At 52.4% G+C, this 17,421-nt stretch overlaps 1 protein-coding gene across 5 annotated transcripts in view; it reads left to right on the forward strand.

The window, feature by feature from the left end:
* Window positions 1-17,421, forward strand: part of VPS26C (VPS26 endosomal protein sorting factor C) — a 27,938-nt gene continuing 10,517 nt past the window's right edge. The window contains exons 1-8 of one of the 5 annotated variants that reach the window (XM_032964357.2): window positions 1-103; window positions 10,704-10,783; window positions 11,072-11,215; window positions 12,468-12,620; window positions 13,739-13,819; window positions 14,267-14,341; window positions 15,214-15,364; window positions 15,515-15,667. In XM_032964357.2, the coding sequence (XP_032820248.1) occupies window positions 10,727-10,783; window positions 11,072-11,215; window positions 12,468-12,620; window positions 13,739-13,819; window positions 14,267-14,341; window positions 15,214-15,364; window positions 15,515-15,667 (814 nt within the window). In that variant the 5' untranslated portion in view covers window positions 1-103; window positions 10,704-10,726. Of the gene's footprint in view, window positions 104-3,835; window positions 3,998-7,882; window positions 7,904-10,703; window positions 10,784-11,071; window positions 11,216-12,467; window positions 12,621-13,738; window positions 13,820-14,266; window positions 14,342-15,213; window positions 15,365-15,514; window positions 15,668-17,421 lie in introns of those variants that run through there. The other 4 variants (XM_032964352.2, XM_032964356.2, XM_032964353.2 and 1 more) reach the window with 4 other exon arrangements.

The raw sequence follows: 17,421 nt of genomic DNA on the forward strand, positions 1-17,421 counted from the left end.
GCACGAGCGTGCGTGTGGCTCCGGTCGCCGCCGCCGCCGCCGCAGCGGTGTGAGCGACCTGCCACGAGCAGCGTTTACGACTCCTTGGTGCGTCCCGATAAAAGTAAGAATGCCGCCGGCTCGTGTTTGCTGCACCATAAATACGCACGGTGCTCATCCACCCCGATATCGGGCAGGGGTTCTTGTGTGTGCCTACCATTGCGGTGGTTGCGATCACCGTCTGTGGCCCCGTCGGTTGATGTCCGATGCCTCTTTTCCGCTGGCGCCTCTCGGCCGAGTCTGGCACGGGGCCCTCACGGCTGCGGGTGGTTTCTCCACCGGCTATCTGCGGCGCCAAGCCGGAAACCAAACCGCGATGTGCAACCCCAGGGGTCGGCAACTAACAAGGACAGTCAATTTCTTTCGAATTCGGTAAAAGGCCGCAACGCGTGTGGTGAATACGAGACGGTGGTCCTTCATGAAAGACGTCACGAAGCAGTTCTTAAAGAGCCGCATGCGGCTCCGGAGCCCTGCGCCAGCCTGACGGGATGTGTTAATCTGGCTCGGGGCCAAGCAGGGCTAGGAGCGAGGTTAAACTTACATTGTTTGCGTGTGACGTCAGTGAGTAACACTGTGAGGACACGGCATCGCATCGTCATCTACATCTGAAGTAGTGGAAAAACCCAACCTTCGTGGCTACTGTGAGCTACAGCGAGGGAAAAAGTATTTGATCCCCTGCTGATTTTGTACGTTTGCCCACTGACAAATAAATGCTCAGTCTATAATTTTAATGGTAGGTTTATTTGAACAGTGAGAGACAGAATAACAACAACAAAATCCAGAAAAACGCCTGTCAAAAATGTTATAAATTGATTTGCATTTTAATGAGAGAAATAAGTATTTGACCCCTCTGCAAAACATGACTTAGTACTTGGTGGCAAAACCCTTGCTGGCAATCACAGAGGTCAGACGTTTCTTGTAGTTGGCCACCAGGTTTGTACACATCTCAGGGGGGATTTTGTCCCACTCCTCTTTGCAGATCTTCTCCAAGTCATTAAGGTTTCGAGGCTGACGTTTGGCAACTCGAACCTTCAGCTCCCTCCACATATTTTCTATGGGATTAAGGTCTGGAGACTGGCTAGGCCACTCCAGGACCTTAATGTGCTTCTTCTTGAGCCACTCCTTTGTTGCCTTGGCCGTGTGTTTTGGGTCATTGTCATGCTGGAAAACCCATCCACGACCCATTTTCAATGCCCTGGCTGAGGGAAGGAGGTTCTCACCCAAGATTTGATGGTACATGGCCCCGTCCATAGTCCCTTTGATGCGGTGAAGTTGTCCTGTCCCCTTAGCAGAAAAACATCCCCAAAGCATAATGTTTCCACCTCCATGTTTGACGGTGGGGATGGCATTCCTCCTCCACCAAACACGGCGAGTTGAGTTGATGCCAAAGAGCTCCATGTTGGTCTTATCTGACCACAACACTTTCACCCAGTTGTCCTCTGAATCATTCAGATGTTCATTGGCAAACTTCAGACGGGCATGTATATGTGCTTTCTTGAGCAGGGGGACCTTGCGGGCGCTGCAGGATTTCAGTCCTTCACGGCGTAGTGTGTTACCAATTGTTTTCTTGGTGACTATGGTCCCAGCTGCCTTGAGATCATTGACAAGATCCTCCCGTGTAGTTCTGGGCTGATTCCTCACCGTTCTCATGATCATTGCAACTCCACGAGGTGAGATCTTGCATGGAGCCCCAGGCCGAGGGAGATTGATAGTTCTTTTGTGTTTCTTCCATTTGCGAATAATCGCACCAACTGTTGTCCCCTTCTCACCAAGCTGCTTGGCAATGGTCTTGTAGCCCATTCCAGCCTTGTGTAGGTCTACAATCTTGTCCCTGACATCCTTGGAGAGCTCTTTGGTCTTGGCCATGGTGGAGAGTTTGGAATCTGATTGATTGCTTCTGTGGACAGGTGTCTTTTATTCAGGTAACAAGCTGAGATTAGGAGCACTCCCTTTAAGAGTGTGCTCCTAATCTCAGCTCGTTACCTGTATAAAAGACACCTGGGAGCCAGAAATCTTTCTGATTGAGAGTGGGTTTCTGTGTGAGTGTGGATCTCTGTGTGAGTCTGTGGGTCTCTGTGTGAGTCTGTGGACCACTGTGTGAGTCTGTGGGTTTCTGTGTGAGTGTTTGGGTCTCTGTGTGAGTCTGTGGACCTCTGTGTGAGTCTGTGGGTTTCTGTGTGAGTGTTTGGGTCTCCGTGTGAATGTGTGGGTCTCGGTGTGAGTCTGTGGGTCTCTGTGTGTGGGGTCTCTGTGTGAGTCTGTGGGTCTCTGTGTGAGTCTGTGGGTCTCTGCGTGAGTCTGTGGGTCTCTGTGTGAGTTTGTGAGTCTCTGCGTGAGTCTGTGGGTCTCTGTGTGAGTCTGTGAGACTCTGTGTGAGTGTGGATCTCTGTGTGAGTCTGTGGGTCTCTCTGTGAGTCTGTGGGTCTCTGCGTGAGTCTGTGGGTCTCTGTGTGAGTCTGTGAGTCTGTGGGTCTCTGTGTGAGTCTGTGGGTCTCTGTGTGAGTGTGGATCTCTGTGTGAGTCTGTGGGTCTCTGTGTGAGTCTCTGCGTGAGTCTGTGCGTCTCTGCGTGAGTCTGTGGGTCTCTGTGTGAGTGTGGATCTCTGTGTGAGTGTGTGGGTCTCTGTGTGAGTGTGTGGGTCTCTGTGTGAGTGTGTGGGTCTCTGTGTGAGTCTGTGGACCTCTGTGTGAGTCTGTGGGTTTCTGTGTGAGTGTTTGGGTCTCCGTGTGAGTGTGTGGGTCTCTGTGTGAGTCTGTGGGTCTCTGTGTGTGGAGTCTCTGTGTGAGTCTGTGGGTCTCTATGTGAGTGTGTGGGTCTCTATGTGAGTGTGTGGGTCTCTGTGTGAGTGTGTGGGTCTCTGTGTGAGTGTGGGTCTCTGTGTGAGTATGTGGGTCTCTGTGTGAGTGTGTGGGTCTCTGTGTGAGTGTGTGGGTCTCTGTGTGTGGGGTCTCTGTGTGAGTCAGTGGGTCTCTATGTGAGTGTGTGGGTCTCTGTGTGAGTGTGTGGGTCTCTCTGTGTGAGTGTCTGGGTCTCTGTGTGAGTGTGTGGGTCTCTCTGTGTGAGTATATGGGTATATGTGTGAGCCTGTGGGTCTAGGTCTCTTTGTGAGTGTGTGTGTGCCTGTGTGTGGGGGTCTCTGTGTGTGGGGTCTCTGTGTGTGGGCTCTCTGTGTGAGTGTGTGGGTCTCTTTGTTAGTGTGTGGGTCTCTGTGTGAGTGTGTGGGTCTCTGTGTGAGTGTGTGCGTCTCTGTGTATGGGCTCTCTGTGTGTGGGGTCTCTGTGTGAGTGTGTGGGTCTCTGTGTTAGTGTGTGGGTCTCTTTGTTAGTGTGTGGGTCTCTGTGTGAGTGTGTGGGTCTCTGTGTATGGGCTCTCTGTGTGAGTGTTTGGGTCTCTTTGTTATTGTGTGGTTCTCTGTGTGTGTGTGGGTCTCTGTGCGAGTCTCTGTGTGAGTCTGTGGATCTCTGATGTAGAGACGCATTATTATCCGCCAGGAGGCTGCTGACCCCTTTGTTGTCTTCTCCTGCACGGTACCCGTGCCGCAGCCTGCGCCGCTGGAGTGAACGGTAGTTTTTCATGAGAGTGGTATTTCTGGACGCTCCCCCGGTGTATCACCGTATTCACCACAATAGAAGGAACCAGGGAGCGGTGAGACGGACAGCGTCACAGTCATGCCCGCTGTCAATGAAGCAACACGAATCGGGTTAGGCACGTAACTACTCTATTAGAAGATGCGCCCAACAAAGTTATACAAGTTTGGCCGCTCACGCGCGAATATTTGTTTTAAAAATCGAAATGCATCTCATAGTTCGGAGATTACGGTAGAGAGCGCGAGAATGGAGTTTCCGAACGCGCATCCGGGCTCCGTCACGTGAGCGAGGCGCCGCTTCCCTCTCCTCGCGAGCGACCCAAAGAGAGAGAGACGGGGAGAGAAAGAGAAAGGGTGAGGGTGAGTGTGAGGGTGAGTTACAGGGTGAGTGTGAGGGTGAGTTACAGGGTGAGTGTGAGGGTTAGTGTGAGGGTGAGTTACAGGGTGAGTGTGAGGGTTAGTGTGAGGGTGAGTTACAGGGTGAGTTACAGGGTGAGTGTGAGGGTGAGTGTGAGGGTGAGTTACAGGGTGAGTGTGAGGGTGAGTGTGAGGGTGAGTTACAGGGTGAGTGTGAGGGTGAGTTACAGGGTGAGTGTGAGGGTGAGTGTGAGGGTGAGTTGCAGAGTGAGTTACAGGGTGAGTGTGAGGGTGAGTTACAGGGTGAGTGTGAGGGTGAGTTACAGGGTGAGTTACAGGGTGAGTTACAGGGTGAGGGTGAGTGTGAGGGTGAGTGTGAGGGTGAGTTACAGTGTGAGGGTGAGTGTGAGGGTGAGTTACAGGGTGAGTGTGAGGGTGAGTTAGAGGGTGAGTGTGAGGGTGAGTTACAGGGTGAGGGTGAGTGTGAGGGTGAGTTACAGGGTGAGTGTGAGTTACAGGGTGAGTGTGAAGGTGAGTTACAGGGTGAGGGTGAGTGTGAGGGTGAGTGTGAGGGTGAGTTACAGTGTGAGGGTGAGTTACAGTGTGAGGGTGAGTGTGAGGGTGAGTTACAGGGTGAGTGTGAGGGTGAATGTGAGGGTGAGTTACAGGGTGAGTGTGAGGGTGCTTTACAGGGTGAGTGTGAGGGTGAGTGTGAGGGTGAGTTTGAGGGTGAGTGTGAGGGTGAGTGTGAGGGTGAGTGTGAGGGTGAGTTACAGAGTGAGTGTGAGGGTGAGTTACAGGGTGAGTGTGAGGGTGAGTTACAGGGTGAGGGTGAGTGTGAGGGTGAGTGTGAGGGTGAGTTACAGGGTGAGTGTGAGGGTGAGTGTGAGGGTGAGTTACAGGGTGAGTTACAGGGTGAGTGTGAGGGTGAGTGTGAGGGTGAGTTACAGGGTGAGTGTGAGGGTGAGTGTGAGGGTGAGTTACAGGGTGAGTGTGAGGGTGAGTTACAGGGTGAGTGTGAGTGTGAGTTGCAGAGTGAGTTACAGGGTGAGTGTGAGGGTGAGTTACAGGGTGAGTGTGAGGGTGAGTTACAGGGTGAGTTACAGGGTGAGTTACAGGGTGAGGGTGAGTGTGAGGGTGAGTGTGAGGGTGAGTTACAGTGTGAGGGTGAGTGTGAGGGTGAGTGTGAGGGTGAGTTACAGGGTGAGTGTGAGGGTGAGTTAGAGGGTGAGTGTGAGGGTGAGTTACAGGGTGAGGGTGAGTGTGAGGGTGAGTTACAGGGTGAGTGTGAGGGTGAGTTACAGGGTGAGTGTGAGGGTTAGTGTGAGGGTGAGTTACAGGGTGAGTGTGAGGGTTAGTGTGAGGGTGAGTTACAGGGTGAGTTACAGGGTGAGTGTGAGGGTGAGTGTGAGGGTGAGTTACAGGGTGAGTGTGAGGGTGAGTGTGAGGGTGAGTTACAGGGTGAGTGTGAGGGTGAGTTACAGGGTGAGTGTGAGGGTGAGTGTGAGGGTGAGTTGCAGAGTGAGTTACAGGGTGAGTGTGAGGGTGAGTTACAGGGTGAGTTACAGGGTGAGTTACAGGGTGAGGGTGAGTGTGAGGGTGAGTGTGAGGGTGAGTTACAGTGTGAGGGTGAGTGTGAGGGTGAGTTACAGGGTGAGTGTGAGGGTGAGTTAGAGGGTGAGTGTGAGGGTGAGTTACAGGGTGAGGGTGAGTGTGAGGGTGAGTTACAGGGTGAGTGTGAGTTACAGGGTGAGTGTGAAGGTGAGTTACAGGGTGAGGGTGAGTGTGAGGGTGAGTGTGAGGGTGAGTTACAGTGTGAGGGTGAGTTACAGTGTGAGGGTGAGTGTGAGGGTGAGTTACAGGGTGAGTGTGAGGGTGAATGTGAGGGTGAGTTACAGGGTGAGTGTGAGGGTGCTTTACAGGGTGAGTGTGAGGGTGAGTGTGAGGGTGAGTTTGAGGGTGAGTGTGAGGGTGAGTGTGAGGGTGAGTGTGAGGGTGAGTTACAGAGTGAGTGTGAGGGTGAGTTACAGGGTGAGTGTGAGGGTGAGTTACAGGGTGAGGGTGAGTGTGAGGGTGAGTGTGAGGGTGAGTTACAGGGTGAGTGTGAGGGTGAGTGTGAGGGTGAGTTACAGGGTGAGTTACAGGGTGAGTGTGAGGGTGAGTGTGAGGGTGAGTTACAGGGTGAGTGTGAGGGTGAGTGAGAGGGTGAGTTACAGGGTGAGTGTGAGGGTGAGTTACAGGGTGAGTGTGAGTGTGAGTTGCAGAGTGAGTTACAGGGTGAGTGTGAGGGTGAGTTACAGGGTGAGTGTGAGGGTGAGTTACAGGGTGAGTTACAGGGTGAGTTACAGGGTGAGGGTGAGTGTGAGGGTGAGTGTGAGGGTGAGTTACAGTGTGAGGGTGAGTGTGAGGGTGAGTGTGAGGGTGAGTGTGAGGGTGAGTTACAGGGTGAGTGTGAGGGTGAGTTAGAGGGTGAGTGTGAGGGTGAGTTACAGGGTGAGGGTGAGTGTGAGGGTGAGTTACAGGGTGAGTGTGAGTTACAGGGTGAGTGTGAAGGTGAGTTACAGGGTGAGGGTGAGTGTGAGGGTGAGTGTGAGGGTGAGTTACAGTGTGAGGGTGAGTTACAGTGTGAGGGTGAGTGTGAGGGTGAGTTACAGGGTGAGTGTGAGGGTGAATGTGAGGGTGAGTTACAGGGTGAGTGTGAGGGTGCGTTACAGGGTGAGTGTGAGGGTGAGTGTGAGGGTGAGTTTGAGGGTGAGTGTGAGGGTGAGTGTGAGGGTGAGTGTGAGGGTGAGTTACAGAGTGAGTGTGAGTTACAGGGTGAGTGTGAGGGTGAGTTACAGGGTGAGGGTGAGTGTGAGGGTGAGTGTGAGGGTGAGTTACAGGGTGAGTGTGAGGGTGAGTGTGAGGGTGAGTTACAGGGTGAGTTACAGGGTGAGTGTGAGGGTGAGTGTGAGGGTGAGTGTGAGGGTGAGTTACAGGGTGAGTGTGAGGGTGAGTTACAGGGTGAGGGTGAGTGTGAGGGTGAGTTACAGGATGAGTGTGAGGGTGAGTTACAGGGTGAGTTACAAGGTGAGTGTGAGGGTGAGTTACAGGGTGAGTGTGAGGGTGAGTGTGAGGGTGAGTGTGAGGGTGAGTGTGAGGGTGAGTTACAGGGTGAGTTACAGGGTGAGGGTGCGTGTGAGGGTGAGTGAGAGGGTAAGTGAGAGGGTGAGTGACAGGCTGAGTGTGAGGGTGAGTGACAGGGTGAGTTACAGGGTGAGGGTGAGTGTGAGGGTGAGTGTGAGGGTGAGTTACAGTGTGAGGGTGAGTGTGAGGGTGAGTGTGAGGGTGAGTGTGAGGGTGAGTTACAGGGTGAGTGTGAGGGTGAGTTAGAGGGTGAGTGTGAGGGTGAGTTACAGGGTGAGGGTGAGTGTGAGGGTGAGTTACAGGGTGAGTGTGAGTTACAGGGTGAGTGTGAAGGTGAGTTACAGGGTGAGGGTGAGTGTGAGGGTGAGTGTGAGGGTGAGTTACAGTGTGAGGGTGAGTTACAGTGTGAGGGTGAGTGTGAGGGTGAGTTACAGGGTGAGTGTGAGGGTGAATGTGAGGGTGAGTTACAGGGTGAGTGTGAGGGTGCGTTACAGGGTGAGTGTGAGGGTGAGTGTGAGGGTGAGTTTGAGGGTGAGTGTGAGGGTGAGGGTGAGTGTGAGGGTGAGTTACAGAGTGAGTGTGAGTTACAGGGTGAGTGTGAGGGTGAGTTACAGGGTGAGGGTGAGTGTGAGGGTGAGTGTGAGGGTGAGTTACAGGGTGAGTGTGAGGGTGAGTGTGAGGGTGAGTTACAGGGTGAATTACAGGGTGAGTGTGAGGGTGAGTGTGAGGGTGAGTGTGAGGGTGAGTTACAGGGTGAGTGTGAGGGTGAGTTACAGGGTGAGGGTGAGTGTGAGGGTGAGTTACAGGATGAGTGTGAGGGTGAGTTACAGGGTGAGTTACAAGGTGAGTGTGAGGGTGAGTTACAGGGTGAGTGTGAGGGTGAGTGTGAGGGTGAGTGTGAGGGTGAGTGTGAGGGTGAGTTACAGGGTGAGTTACAGGGTGAGGGTGCGTGTGAGGGTGAGTGAGAGGGTAAGTGAGAGGGTGAGTGACAGGCTGAGTGTGAGGGTGAGTGACAGGGTGAGTGTGAGGGTGAGTGTGAATGAGAATTTGAGGGTGAGTGAGGGTGAGTGAGAGGGTGAGTGAGGGTGAGTGAGGGTGAGTGTGAGGGTGAGTGACAGGGTGAGTCTGAGGGTGAGTGAGAGTGAGAGGGTGAGTGAGGGTGAGTGAGAGGGTGAGTGACAGGGTGAGGGTTAGTGACAGGGTGAGTGAGAGTGTGAGTGAGGGTGAGTGAGAGGGTGAGTGAGAGGGTGAGTGAGAGGGTGAGTGAGAGGGTGAGTGACAGGGTGAGTGACAGGGTGAGGGGGTGAGGGTGAGTGAGAGGGTGAGTGACAGGGTGAGTGTGAGGGTGAGTGAGAGTGTGAGGGTGAGTGAGAGGGTGAGTGACAGGGTGAGGGTGAGTGAGAGGGTGAGTGACAGGGTGAGGATGAGTGAGTTGGTGAGTGAGAAGGTGAGGGTGAGTGAGAGGGTGTGGGTGAGTGAAGAGGTTAGTGAGTGAGAGGGGGTGAGGGTGTTTGAGGGTGAGTGAGAGTGGGTGAGGCAGGGTGAGTATGAGTGAGGGGGGTGAGGGTGAGTGAGAGTGGGTGAGGGTGAGTGAGAAGGGGTGAGTGAGAGGGTGAGGGCGAGTGAAAGGGGGTGAGTGAGAGGGTAAGTGAGGGTGTGTGAGGGTGAGTGAGGGTGAGTGAGGGTAAGTGAGAGGGTGGGAGCGTGAGTGAGAGAGGGGGTGAGGGTGAGTGAGAGGGTGAGTGAGAGTGAGTGAGAGGGTGAGTGAGAGGGTGAGGGCGTGTGAGGGTGTGAGGGTGAGAGGGTGTGAGGGTGAGTGAGACGGTGAGTGAGGGTGAGTGAGAGGGGATGATTGAGGGTGGGTGAGTGAGGGGGTGAGGGTGAGTGAGAGTTAGAAGGTGAGTGAGAGGGTGAGTGAGGGGGGTGATTGAGGGTGAGATAGGGGGGTGAGTGAGAGGGGTGATTGAGAGAGTGAGGGTGGGTGAGAGAGGGTGAGTGAGAGGGTGAGAGAGAGGGTGAGAGAGAGGATGAGTGAGGGTAAGTGAGAGGGGGTGAGGGTAAGTGAGAGGGGGTGAGGGTGAGTGGGAGGGGGTGAGGGTAAGTGAGAGGGGGTGAGGGTGAGTGGGAGAGGGTGGGGGTAAGTGAGAGGGGGTGAGGATGAGTGAGGTGGTGTGAGGGTGAGTGAGAGTGAGTGCGAGTTAGTGAGAGGGTGACGGGGTGAGTGAGAGAGGGTGACGGGGTGAGTGAGCGTGGGTGAGAGGGTGAGGTGGGGTGAGTTTTGCTGTGAGTGAGGGTGAGGGGACACACGCGCGTCTTCTGTTCGTCCAGGAGAGACACGCTGGCTCGCAGAGAGTCCTGCGTTGGGTTTTTATGTTAAGATATTTTCAGGCAATTATTGACGAGTTGTGTTTATCATACACGTGCGGAGGAAACCGTAGCACCCGGAGAAACCCCACTCACGTGAGGGGGGTAACGCTTTGAGAATGCGATTAGTCCACTTGCCGTACCACCATCTCATGGCGAGTCAGAACATGGATTCGACGCCGATTGGAAGGAAGATTCGCAGCATTTGTGCCATCCACCAACCCTCGCCTCCACAGTGCTGGATTACAGGCATGCGTCACCACCGCCCGTGTCACCCATCACCCCACCCAGCCAGCCACCAACCCACCCAGCCACCAATTTCCTCAAGCATTGAGGCATTGGTGCCCATCTTGTTCAAAGTGATGATCCAGTGGTCTAAATTTTACATTCCAAAAGCCGATGCATTTTATAGCCACTGCTGACTTCACCCCATGTAAAGTGATAGTTTATCGATCCCGGAGAGATGATGGGCTGAGTCGTAGCTTTGAAATTACGTGGAATTAGGTTTTGCCTGAAGTATATCCCTCCCTAAATGCCAAGGCACTATTTTTCTTGTGGAATTGACTTCCATTATGAGACCTTTGCCAGTAGCAAGATATAGTAATAGGTTTTTACCCTTTTATCTGGCACCAAAACTGACACCTTTATACAAGGGATCATGTTTGCAATAACCACAACACAAGCAGTCAAAATGCAAACAAAAAGAGACAACTCTGATAATGATATGCACTGTCCTTGAAATTGATTGGTCCACACCCGAGACGGCTTTTCTTAGAGCCTTTGCTTGTGTTGTGGTTATTGCAAACATGACCCCTTGTATAAAGGTGTCAGTTTTGGTGCCAGATAAAAGGGTGAAAACCTATTACTATATGTTGCTACTGGCAAAGGAGGTATAATGTAAATGCTTACCCCGAGCTCTCAATACTCTGATAGTGCGCTGTTTTTGAGTTGTATGCCTTTTGGCGTCATCTGGTCCAACACCAGTGGAGACTAGGCTCTAAGAAAATCCGTCTCGGGTGTGGACCAATCAATTTCAAGGACAGTGCATATTATCAGAGTTGTCTCTTTTTGTTTGCATTTTGACTGCTTGTGTTGTGGTTATTGCAAACATGATCCCTTGTATAAAAGTGTCAGTTTTGGTGCCAGATAAAAGGGTAACAACCTTTTACTTGAATTTACTTCCATCGGACAGGTTTACAGTGTTTTTTTGGATTGCCCATGTGTTTCTCAGAGCTGTGGAGCTGAGTGTGGGCGATGGCGGTGGCCGTGGACATCAAACTGAAGCGCGCAAACAAGGTCTACCACGATGGGGTGAGGCGCTCTCACTTCTTCACCTCTTCACATCGTCATCTCATTTGATCGTAAACATCGTCATGGTTGCCATCTGATCATCTTTTCCTAATCAGCAATAATCTATCCACTGCTGGATGAAGACCTCTGCCAGTTGTCCCTCACGATCCCGTGATGTAGTAATCCACGTGGCACCTGAACGTGAACTCATTCCAACGCTCCATCTCCACGGTAGACGTCCTCTAAGAGCCGCGTCACAGTAGTGTGATAGCTAGTTAAACGGAGAGTGTGCGCGTGCACGCGGAGCAGGAGACGGTGTCGGGGCTCGTGGTAATCCAGGGCAGAGACACCATCCAGCACCAGGGCATCTCCCTCGCGCTCGAGGGCACTGTCACGCTGCAGCTCAGCTCCAAGAGCGTGGGCGTCTTCGAGGCGTTCTACAACTCCGCCAAGGTGCACGTTGTCACCACCGCTGCCACCGGTGCCACCACCACTGTCACCACACCACAACCACTACCGCCACCTCTGTTGCCAACTTCGCCGCCGTCACCACCACTGCCACCATCAGTGCTGCCGCCACCACCACCAGCGCCAATGACACCGCCACCACCAACATCACCACCACCAGGGCCACCACTACCACCGCTGTCGCCACCACTACCACCTCCGCGCTCCCAACCCACGGCTGTGCCTTCAACTCCATTATTCATCATCATCATCATCATCGTCCTCACTGTCGTCACCTTCATCGTCATCATTGTCAAGTCATCATCATCATCGGCCATGGTCAATCCACTATGAGGTGAAGGCCTCCCAAGCTGCCACCATCTCTCACGATCTCGGAATGTCACAAAAGACAACGCCTTCACAGACTGTTAAGGCAAGTGCTGTTAGCGAGCACCTATGTAGGCCGGCACAGTACACGAGGGGGTGGCTGGCCAACACAACGCCGGACCGCCTTTGTCTCCCTAGTGATGATGTTTTTACACACCGCACCAGGTACTCATTTGAGGCTGATTCGACCTAGGGGAGGCCCAGGACTGGTTCAGATAATTGTCACTGGTTATGGCCATGAGCAGGAATTAAACTCGGGTCGCTGGGTTCACGCTCAACCGCTACACCACCGCTCCCTCTCACGATCCCGTGATGCAATAATCCATCCGGTACCTGCACACCGACTAATTCCATCTCTCGCTCCGCTTCCACGGTCAGCCTCGTTCCCTCGCTTGGCTGCCACGGGTTCCAGCAGCGGCCCGCCTAACATGCTGCTGCCTTGCTAGGGGCACTGTGGTGGCGAGATGTTATCTCCTTCGCCTGGTATGCAAGAGGTCCTGGGTTCGATCCCAACCCTACACCTGTATATTTGGAGCTTGCATGTGCTCCCTATGGTTGTGTGGATTTTTGTCCGGGTCCTTTGGTTATTCCCTCCACATTTAAAATCAACATCACGTCTTTAGAGTATTTGGCTGCTATAAATTTGCGCATGATAAGCCACTTAATTTAGCTTTCATTTGTGGCCAGGTCGCTTCTGAATAAGAACCATATAGCTCAGTGGGCCTTGCTTGGTAAAGTTTAAAGTTTAGTTTAGAGTTGAGAGCGTCACTTCACAGCGCTCCGCTCAAACCGGTCAGGCTGCGCCGTCGCACGTCCGACACCGCCCCCACGTCTGTTAACGGGATCCGTCGCCCTTGATGTTTCTTCACAGCCCGTGCAGCTCGTCAGCAGTTCTGTGGAGGTAGCGAAGCCGGGGAAACTGCCATCGGGGCGCACGGAGATCCCCTTCCAGTTCTGTCTGAGAGCCAGCGGCAGCAGCAAGGTCCTGTACGAGACCTACCACGGGGTCTACGTCAACATCCAGGTGCGCAGCACTCGTACGCGCAGACACACCCGCTGTACGGATTTGCTGCTTGCGTGCGTCCGTACGTCCGTGATGCCGGGCCCACACAGCTCGGTTGCATTGCAACAGAACATGCTTGTTTGTTGACGTGTCTGCAACTGGTTGCTTGGGAGATGAGATGGACTCCGACTTCCAAGCGTCGATCCGGCCACCGATTTGTCGTTGACATATTTCATCACGGGACACGTTTGCAAGTTACGATCGGTCGTTACGATCCCGACGACGTGGGTAGATGGTGGAACTAACCTAGGGGTCAGTAAAAAAAACCTCAAAATTTCAAGAGCCGCAATGCATGTGACTACAAGATGGTCCTTAATAATTAAACAATCCTAATTGAGCTTCAGGTTGCCATCCTTTGCCCATGGTAAACTGAATTCTCAAGGTCAATGGTCGGCAACAAAAATAACAAGCAGAGCCTTTTTTTCTAATTTGGTGATAAAAAAAATTCAATATTTCAAGAGCCACACTGCAGTCCTTAAAGAACCGCATGCAGCTCCGGAGCCGCAGGTTGCCAACCCCTGGACTAACTGGACAAGGGACGTGGGCCACGCACATCTTTATTGTGCAACTGCTCGCCTCGGACACGGACAAAGCCGTCGCGGGCAATGGTTACGTAATGCCACTGACCGCTCGGGAACACGGCACCCCCGTATCCGGGACTGTGGGAGGATGTGGCGCGTGTGCCCGGCTTGGTGGAGCTGGCGGTGTGAGTGTCTCTGTGTGTTTCTCTGCGTGTCTATGTGCGTATCTATGGGGAGCGGTAGTGCAGCGGTTAGCGCATTACGCGACAAACCCGGCCACCCGAGTTCGATTTCCGCTCACAGCCAACATCAGTGACAATTATCTGAACCGGTCATGGGCCTTCCCTTAGTCGACTCAGCCTAAAATGATTACCTGGTGCGGTGTGTAAACCTTGCCATTAGGGAGACATTGGCAGTACGGCTTTGTGTTGGCTACTCACCCCAGGTGTATTGTTCCGGTATTCATAGGTGCTCGCTAACAGCAATTTCCCCAACAGTCTGTTAATGCGATACGGGGGATCTTTGTCTCTGTGCTTGTCTCTGTGCATGTCTCTGCAGTACACTTTGCGCTGTGAGATGAAGCGATCGCTGCTCAACAAGGACGTCCACAAAACCTGCGAGTTCATCGTTCACACTCCGGTCAGGAGCGATTGGATAACTACAATATTTATTTATGCTTCTTTTACTCTGGAAAGCCTCACTGAGTCTTAAAACTCTTTTTTAGGACCGTCCTACCAATTTTTCGCAGGAGCGGCTGCTGCTGCGTCTTGTCCCAAACGAGTAATTTGTAGGTAAATGTTCAGCATTGGGATGTTTGGCCAATACCAGGTACATTGTAGGCTTTTTTTAGCTGTATGTATGTTGAACTTCTTTCGCACTGTACATCGCCAGCAGTGGTAATTGGCGGTAGCTATGGGATGAATCTGTGGAACGTGGAGGAAACCCATGCAGAACAGGGGGAGAGAACATGCTCCACATAGAACCGTGCCCGAGTTGGGAATTGAACCCAGACACTTATTGCTTTGAAGCACAGGCATTCCTACTGCTATATGGTTCCAGCCCTTGTATGTCCGTTGTATATTGTAGGCTCAGCCGGAGCCCACGCTGGACACGATCGTCAAGTTCGCCATCACCCCCGCATCCCTGCAGAAGCTCAAAGTGGTGAGAGCGATGCTCTAACGGCGACGATGAAGTTCCTCCTCCATCTTGACTGCAGGAATCCATACTCTCTGGTTCTTTCAATAAAGTCACGTAGATAGAAAAATAATAAAAGAAAACACGATGTTTCAGTCGCAACACAAGCATCCGTCTTCAGGTGAGAAGAAATTATCTGCTGTTGTGGCTTTATAAAACTTGATATAAAGCCACAACAGCAGGTCATTTTATTCTCACCTGAAGACGGACGCTTGTGTTGCGACCGAAACGTCGTGTGTTCATTTATTCATTTTTTTATCTACGTGACTTTACCGAAAGAACCAGAGAGTATGGATTCCTCCTCCATCTTGCGGCTCCATTTAACCACCCACCCAACCTCCTCACACTCCATCTAGAGCCACATGCAGCTCCAGAGCCGCATGTGGCTTATTAAGGACTGTTTTATGACATTAATTATTAAGGACCACCGTCTCGTATTGACATGCATTGGCGGCTCTTGAAATATTGGATTTTTTTACCGAATTCGAAAAAAATGGCTCATATTGTTATTTTGGTTGCCGACCCCGGATCTAGAGTCACCCTCATGACTGCAGTTGATTGCATGACGGACGCTTTCCATGACGGATGCTTCCCCACCTTTTGTGATCTTCAGCGCTCCTCGTGAAGAGTCCAGTCCCACTTCTCACGCTGTCCCACCACCTCCATTTAGACTGTTGGGTGGGTGGACAGAGGTGGGCGAATTTCAGAAACTCACCTGGAGACAAAATCGAACCGGTGAAGTGCAGCGCGCCGCTAACCGTTTCACCGCATCAGCGGCATCTGTGCCGCAGCGTAAGGTTGTTATCGTCCCCAAAGAGGTGCAACGTATCGCCTTGCAGAAGAGTTCCCTGCCCAACTTCCTGATCAAGGGCTGCCTGAACACCACCAACTGCGAGGTGACGCGGCCGCTGTGCGGGGAACTGCTGGTGGAGCACTGCGACCTCCCCCTCAAGAGCATCGACGTGCAGCTGGTGCGCGTGGAGACCTGCGGTGAGGCTGCCCGTTCTGACGGCCGCGCGTCTCCCGCATTCACACCTCACCCTGCCTTGTGTTTTCTGTGTAGCGTCCCGCGCGACGTGCAGGTGCGTGAGGGAGTTAAGAGAGGGTCGTGCTGTCACGGTGCCCCCGCTCCCCCCACAGGCTGTGCCGAGGGCTACGCGCGCGACGCCACCGAGATCCAGAACCTGCAGATCGCCGAGGGGGACGTGTGCCGGGGAGTCGCCATCCCCATCCACATGGTCTTCCCGCGCCTCTTCACCTGCCCCACGCTGCAGACCACCAACTTTAAAATCGGTGAGAGCTACTACGACTACTATCATTATTATCACTACTACTACTCCACTTCTTTACCCAGGAAAGCCTCAGCGAGTCTCAAGACTCTCAGGAGGTTCCTGACAAGTTTTTTTCTCAGTAGAGGCCGATGTTGCTGTAATTCTGATGTCATTTTTCAGCTTTGGGATGTTTGACCTATACCAGTTACATCGTAGGCTTTTTCTTTTAGTTGTATGTACGTTGAATTTCTTTCACACCGTAAATAGCCAACCATGTTAATCAGAGGTAGCTATGGTGGGATGAATCCGTGGAAGCCGGAAGAAACCCGTGCAAAACAGGGGAGAGAACATACAAACTCCACGCAGAGAGACACCCCACCCCAATCAAACCCAACAATTTGTTATTGCGAAGCAAGCGTGTCACCACCAGGCCGCCTCCTGCGCTGGTCAGCGACCCAACTCCCATGTGTCTTGTCCACTGTGGTGGAATGCCATGAGTGGTTGATTCTTTCAGCCACGGTGACACAATGCCTCAAATCTGGCGCATGCAGTCCTCCTCTCCGTTGGATGTCCTCCTGTATGCAGTGTGACCACCTAGTGGTGGACGCCGTGACTGCTACGGCAGAAAGACGGTTAATTCGAGTCCACACTGTCACATACCTACTATAATTACCCAGGAATGTCTGTCCTTAATGCTCGTGACGTCACTCCACATCGACCAGCCCCCTTATTAATATTCATGAGCAGGTGACACCCTCCAAATGGACACCCCCCCCCCATTCATAATAATTAGCGGCTGTCGTCACTCCCCATGGGGGGCCGAGGCGCCTCCTTTCCCCTTTCCTTGGCGTCATCTTAGAACCCTCACTACAAAGGCAGAACCCTCACGTCACGCGATCTCCGTAACGATATTGAGACATCAAAGTAAAAAGGACGGCGTGATGAACAAGGGATTATAACCTTAAAATGAAATAGGTCTGTGTCACCGCGCCCTTCAAATTGCACACGCATTGATGCAATGAATATCACGTCGCGGTCTGCTTTTCGCTTGCAAGTTTCAGATTTACTGTAATACACTCGTCCTTGGACAGGTAAAAGGCTAGTAAACTAAATAGTTTTTATTTTACCAGGTAAGGACCACTGAGCTATATACAGCTCTTTTTCAGACACGACCTGGCCACAAATGATAGATAGCTCAACGAAATGGCCTATAATGTACTCTTTGGTTCTTTGGGTAAAGTCACCTAAGTAGAAACATTAAATAAAAAATAATATATCACGACGTTTCGATCGCAACACAAGCGGTTGTCCTCAGGCGGGATAAATAAATAATCCAGCAGTGGAACTGCTGAACCAGGAAGAACACAGCGAGAGAGCTGTTACAACAGCAAGAGGTTATATATGTTGGCCAAGGGCACAGGCGGGGTCCAAGCTGGAAAGGAATTCCATCCCCGCACACAAGCATGTCAGTTGTGTTAATTTGGGAGATTAGGGAGAGAGATTAGGGGGAGAGATTAGCATGAAATGAGCTTCCGTCGCCGCATAAGAGTATCGTCCCCACATATGCGCACAGCAGCAGTGTTAATGGGAGATGAGCACTATGCTGATGGGAGAGATTAGGCAGAGCGATTAGCAAGTTAATATCATGTCTATGTGTAACTCAAGCTGCGGCGCTGCTAACTGCGCTGTGAGAGGCAAGTGGTGGTCATGCCAGTAAGACACACAGCCCATCACATAGCCAGAACCATCGATACATCGAGGCTAAGGGAGCAGAGG

This window comes from Petromyzon marinus, chromosome 32 (assembly GCF_048934315.1).
Source record: "Petromyzon marinus isolate PM22_M1 ecotype Great Lakes invasive population chromosome 32, UKy_Petmar_22M1.pri1.0, whole genome shotgun sequence".
NCBI classification, from domain to species: domain Eukaryota; kingdom Metazoa; phylum Chordata; class Hyperoartia; order Petromyzontiformes; family Petromyzontidae; genus Petromyzon; species Petromyzon marinus.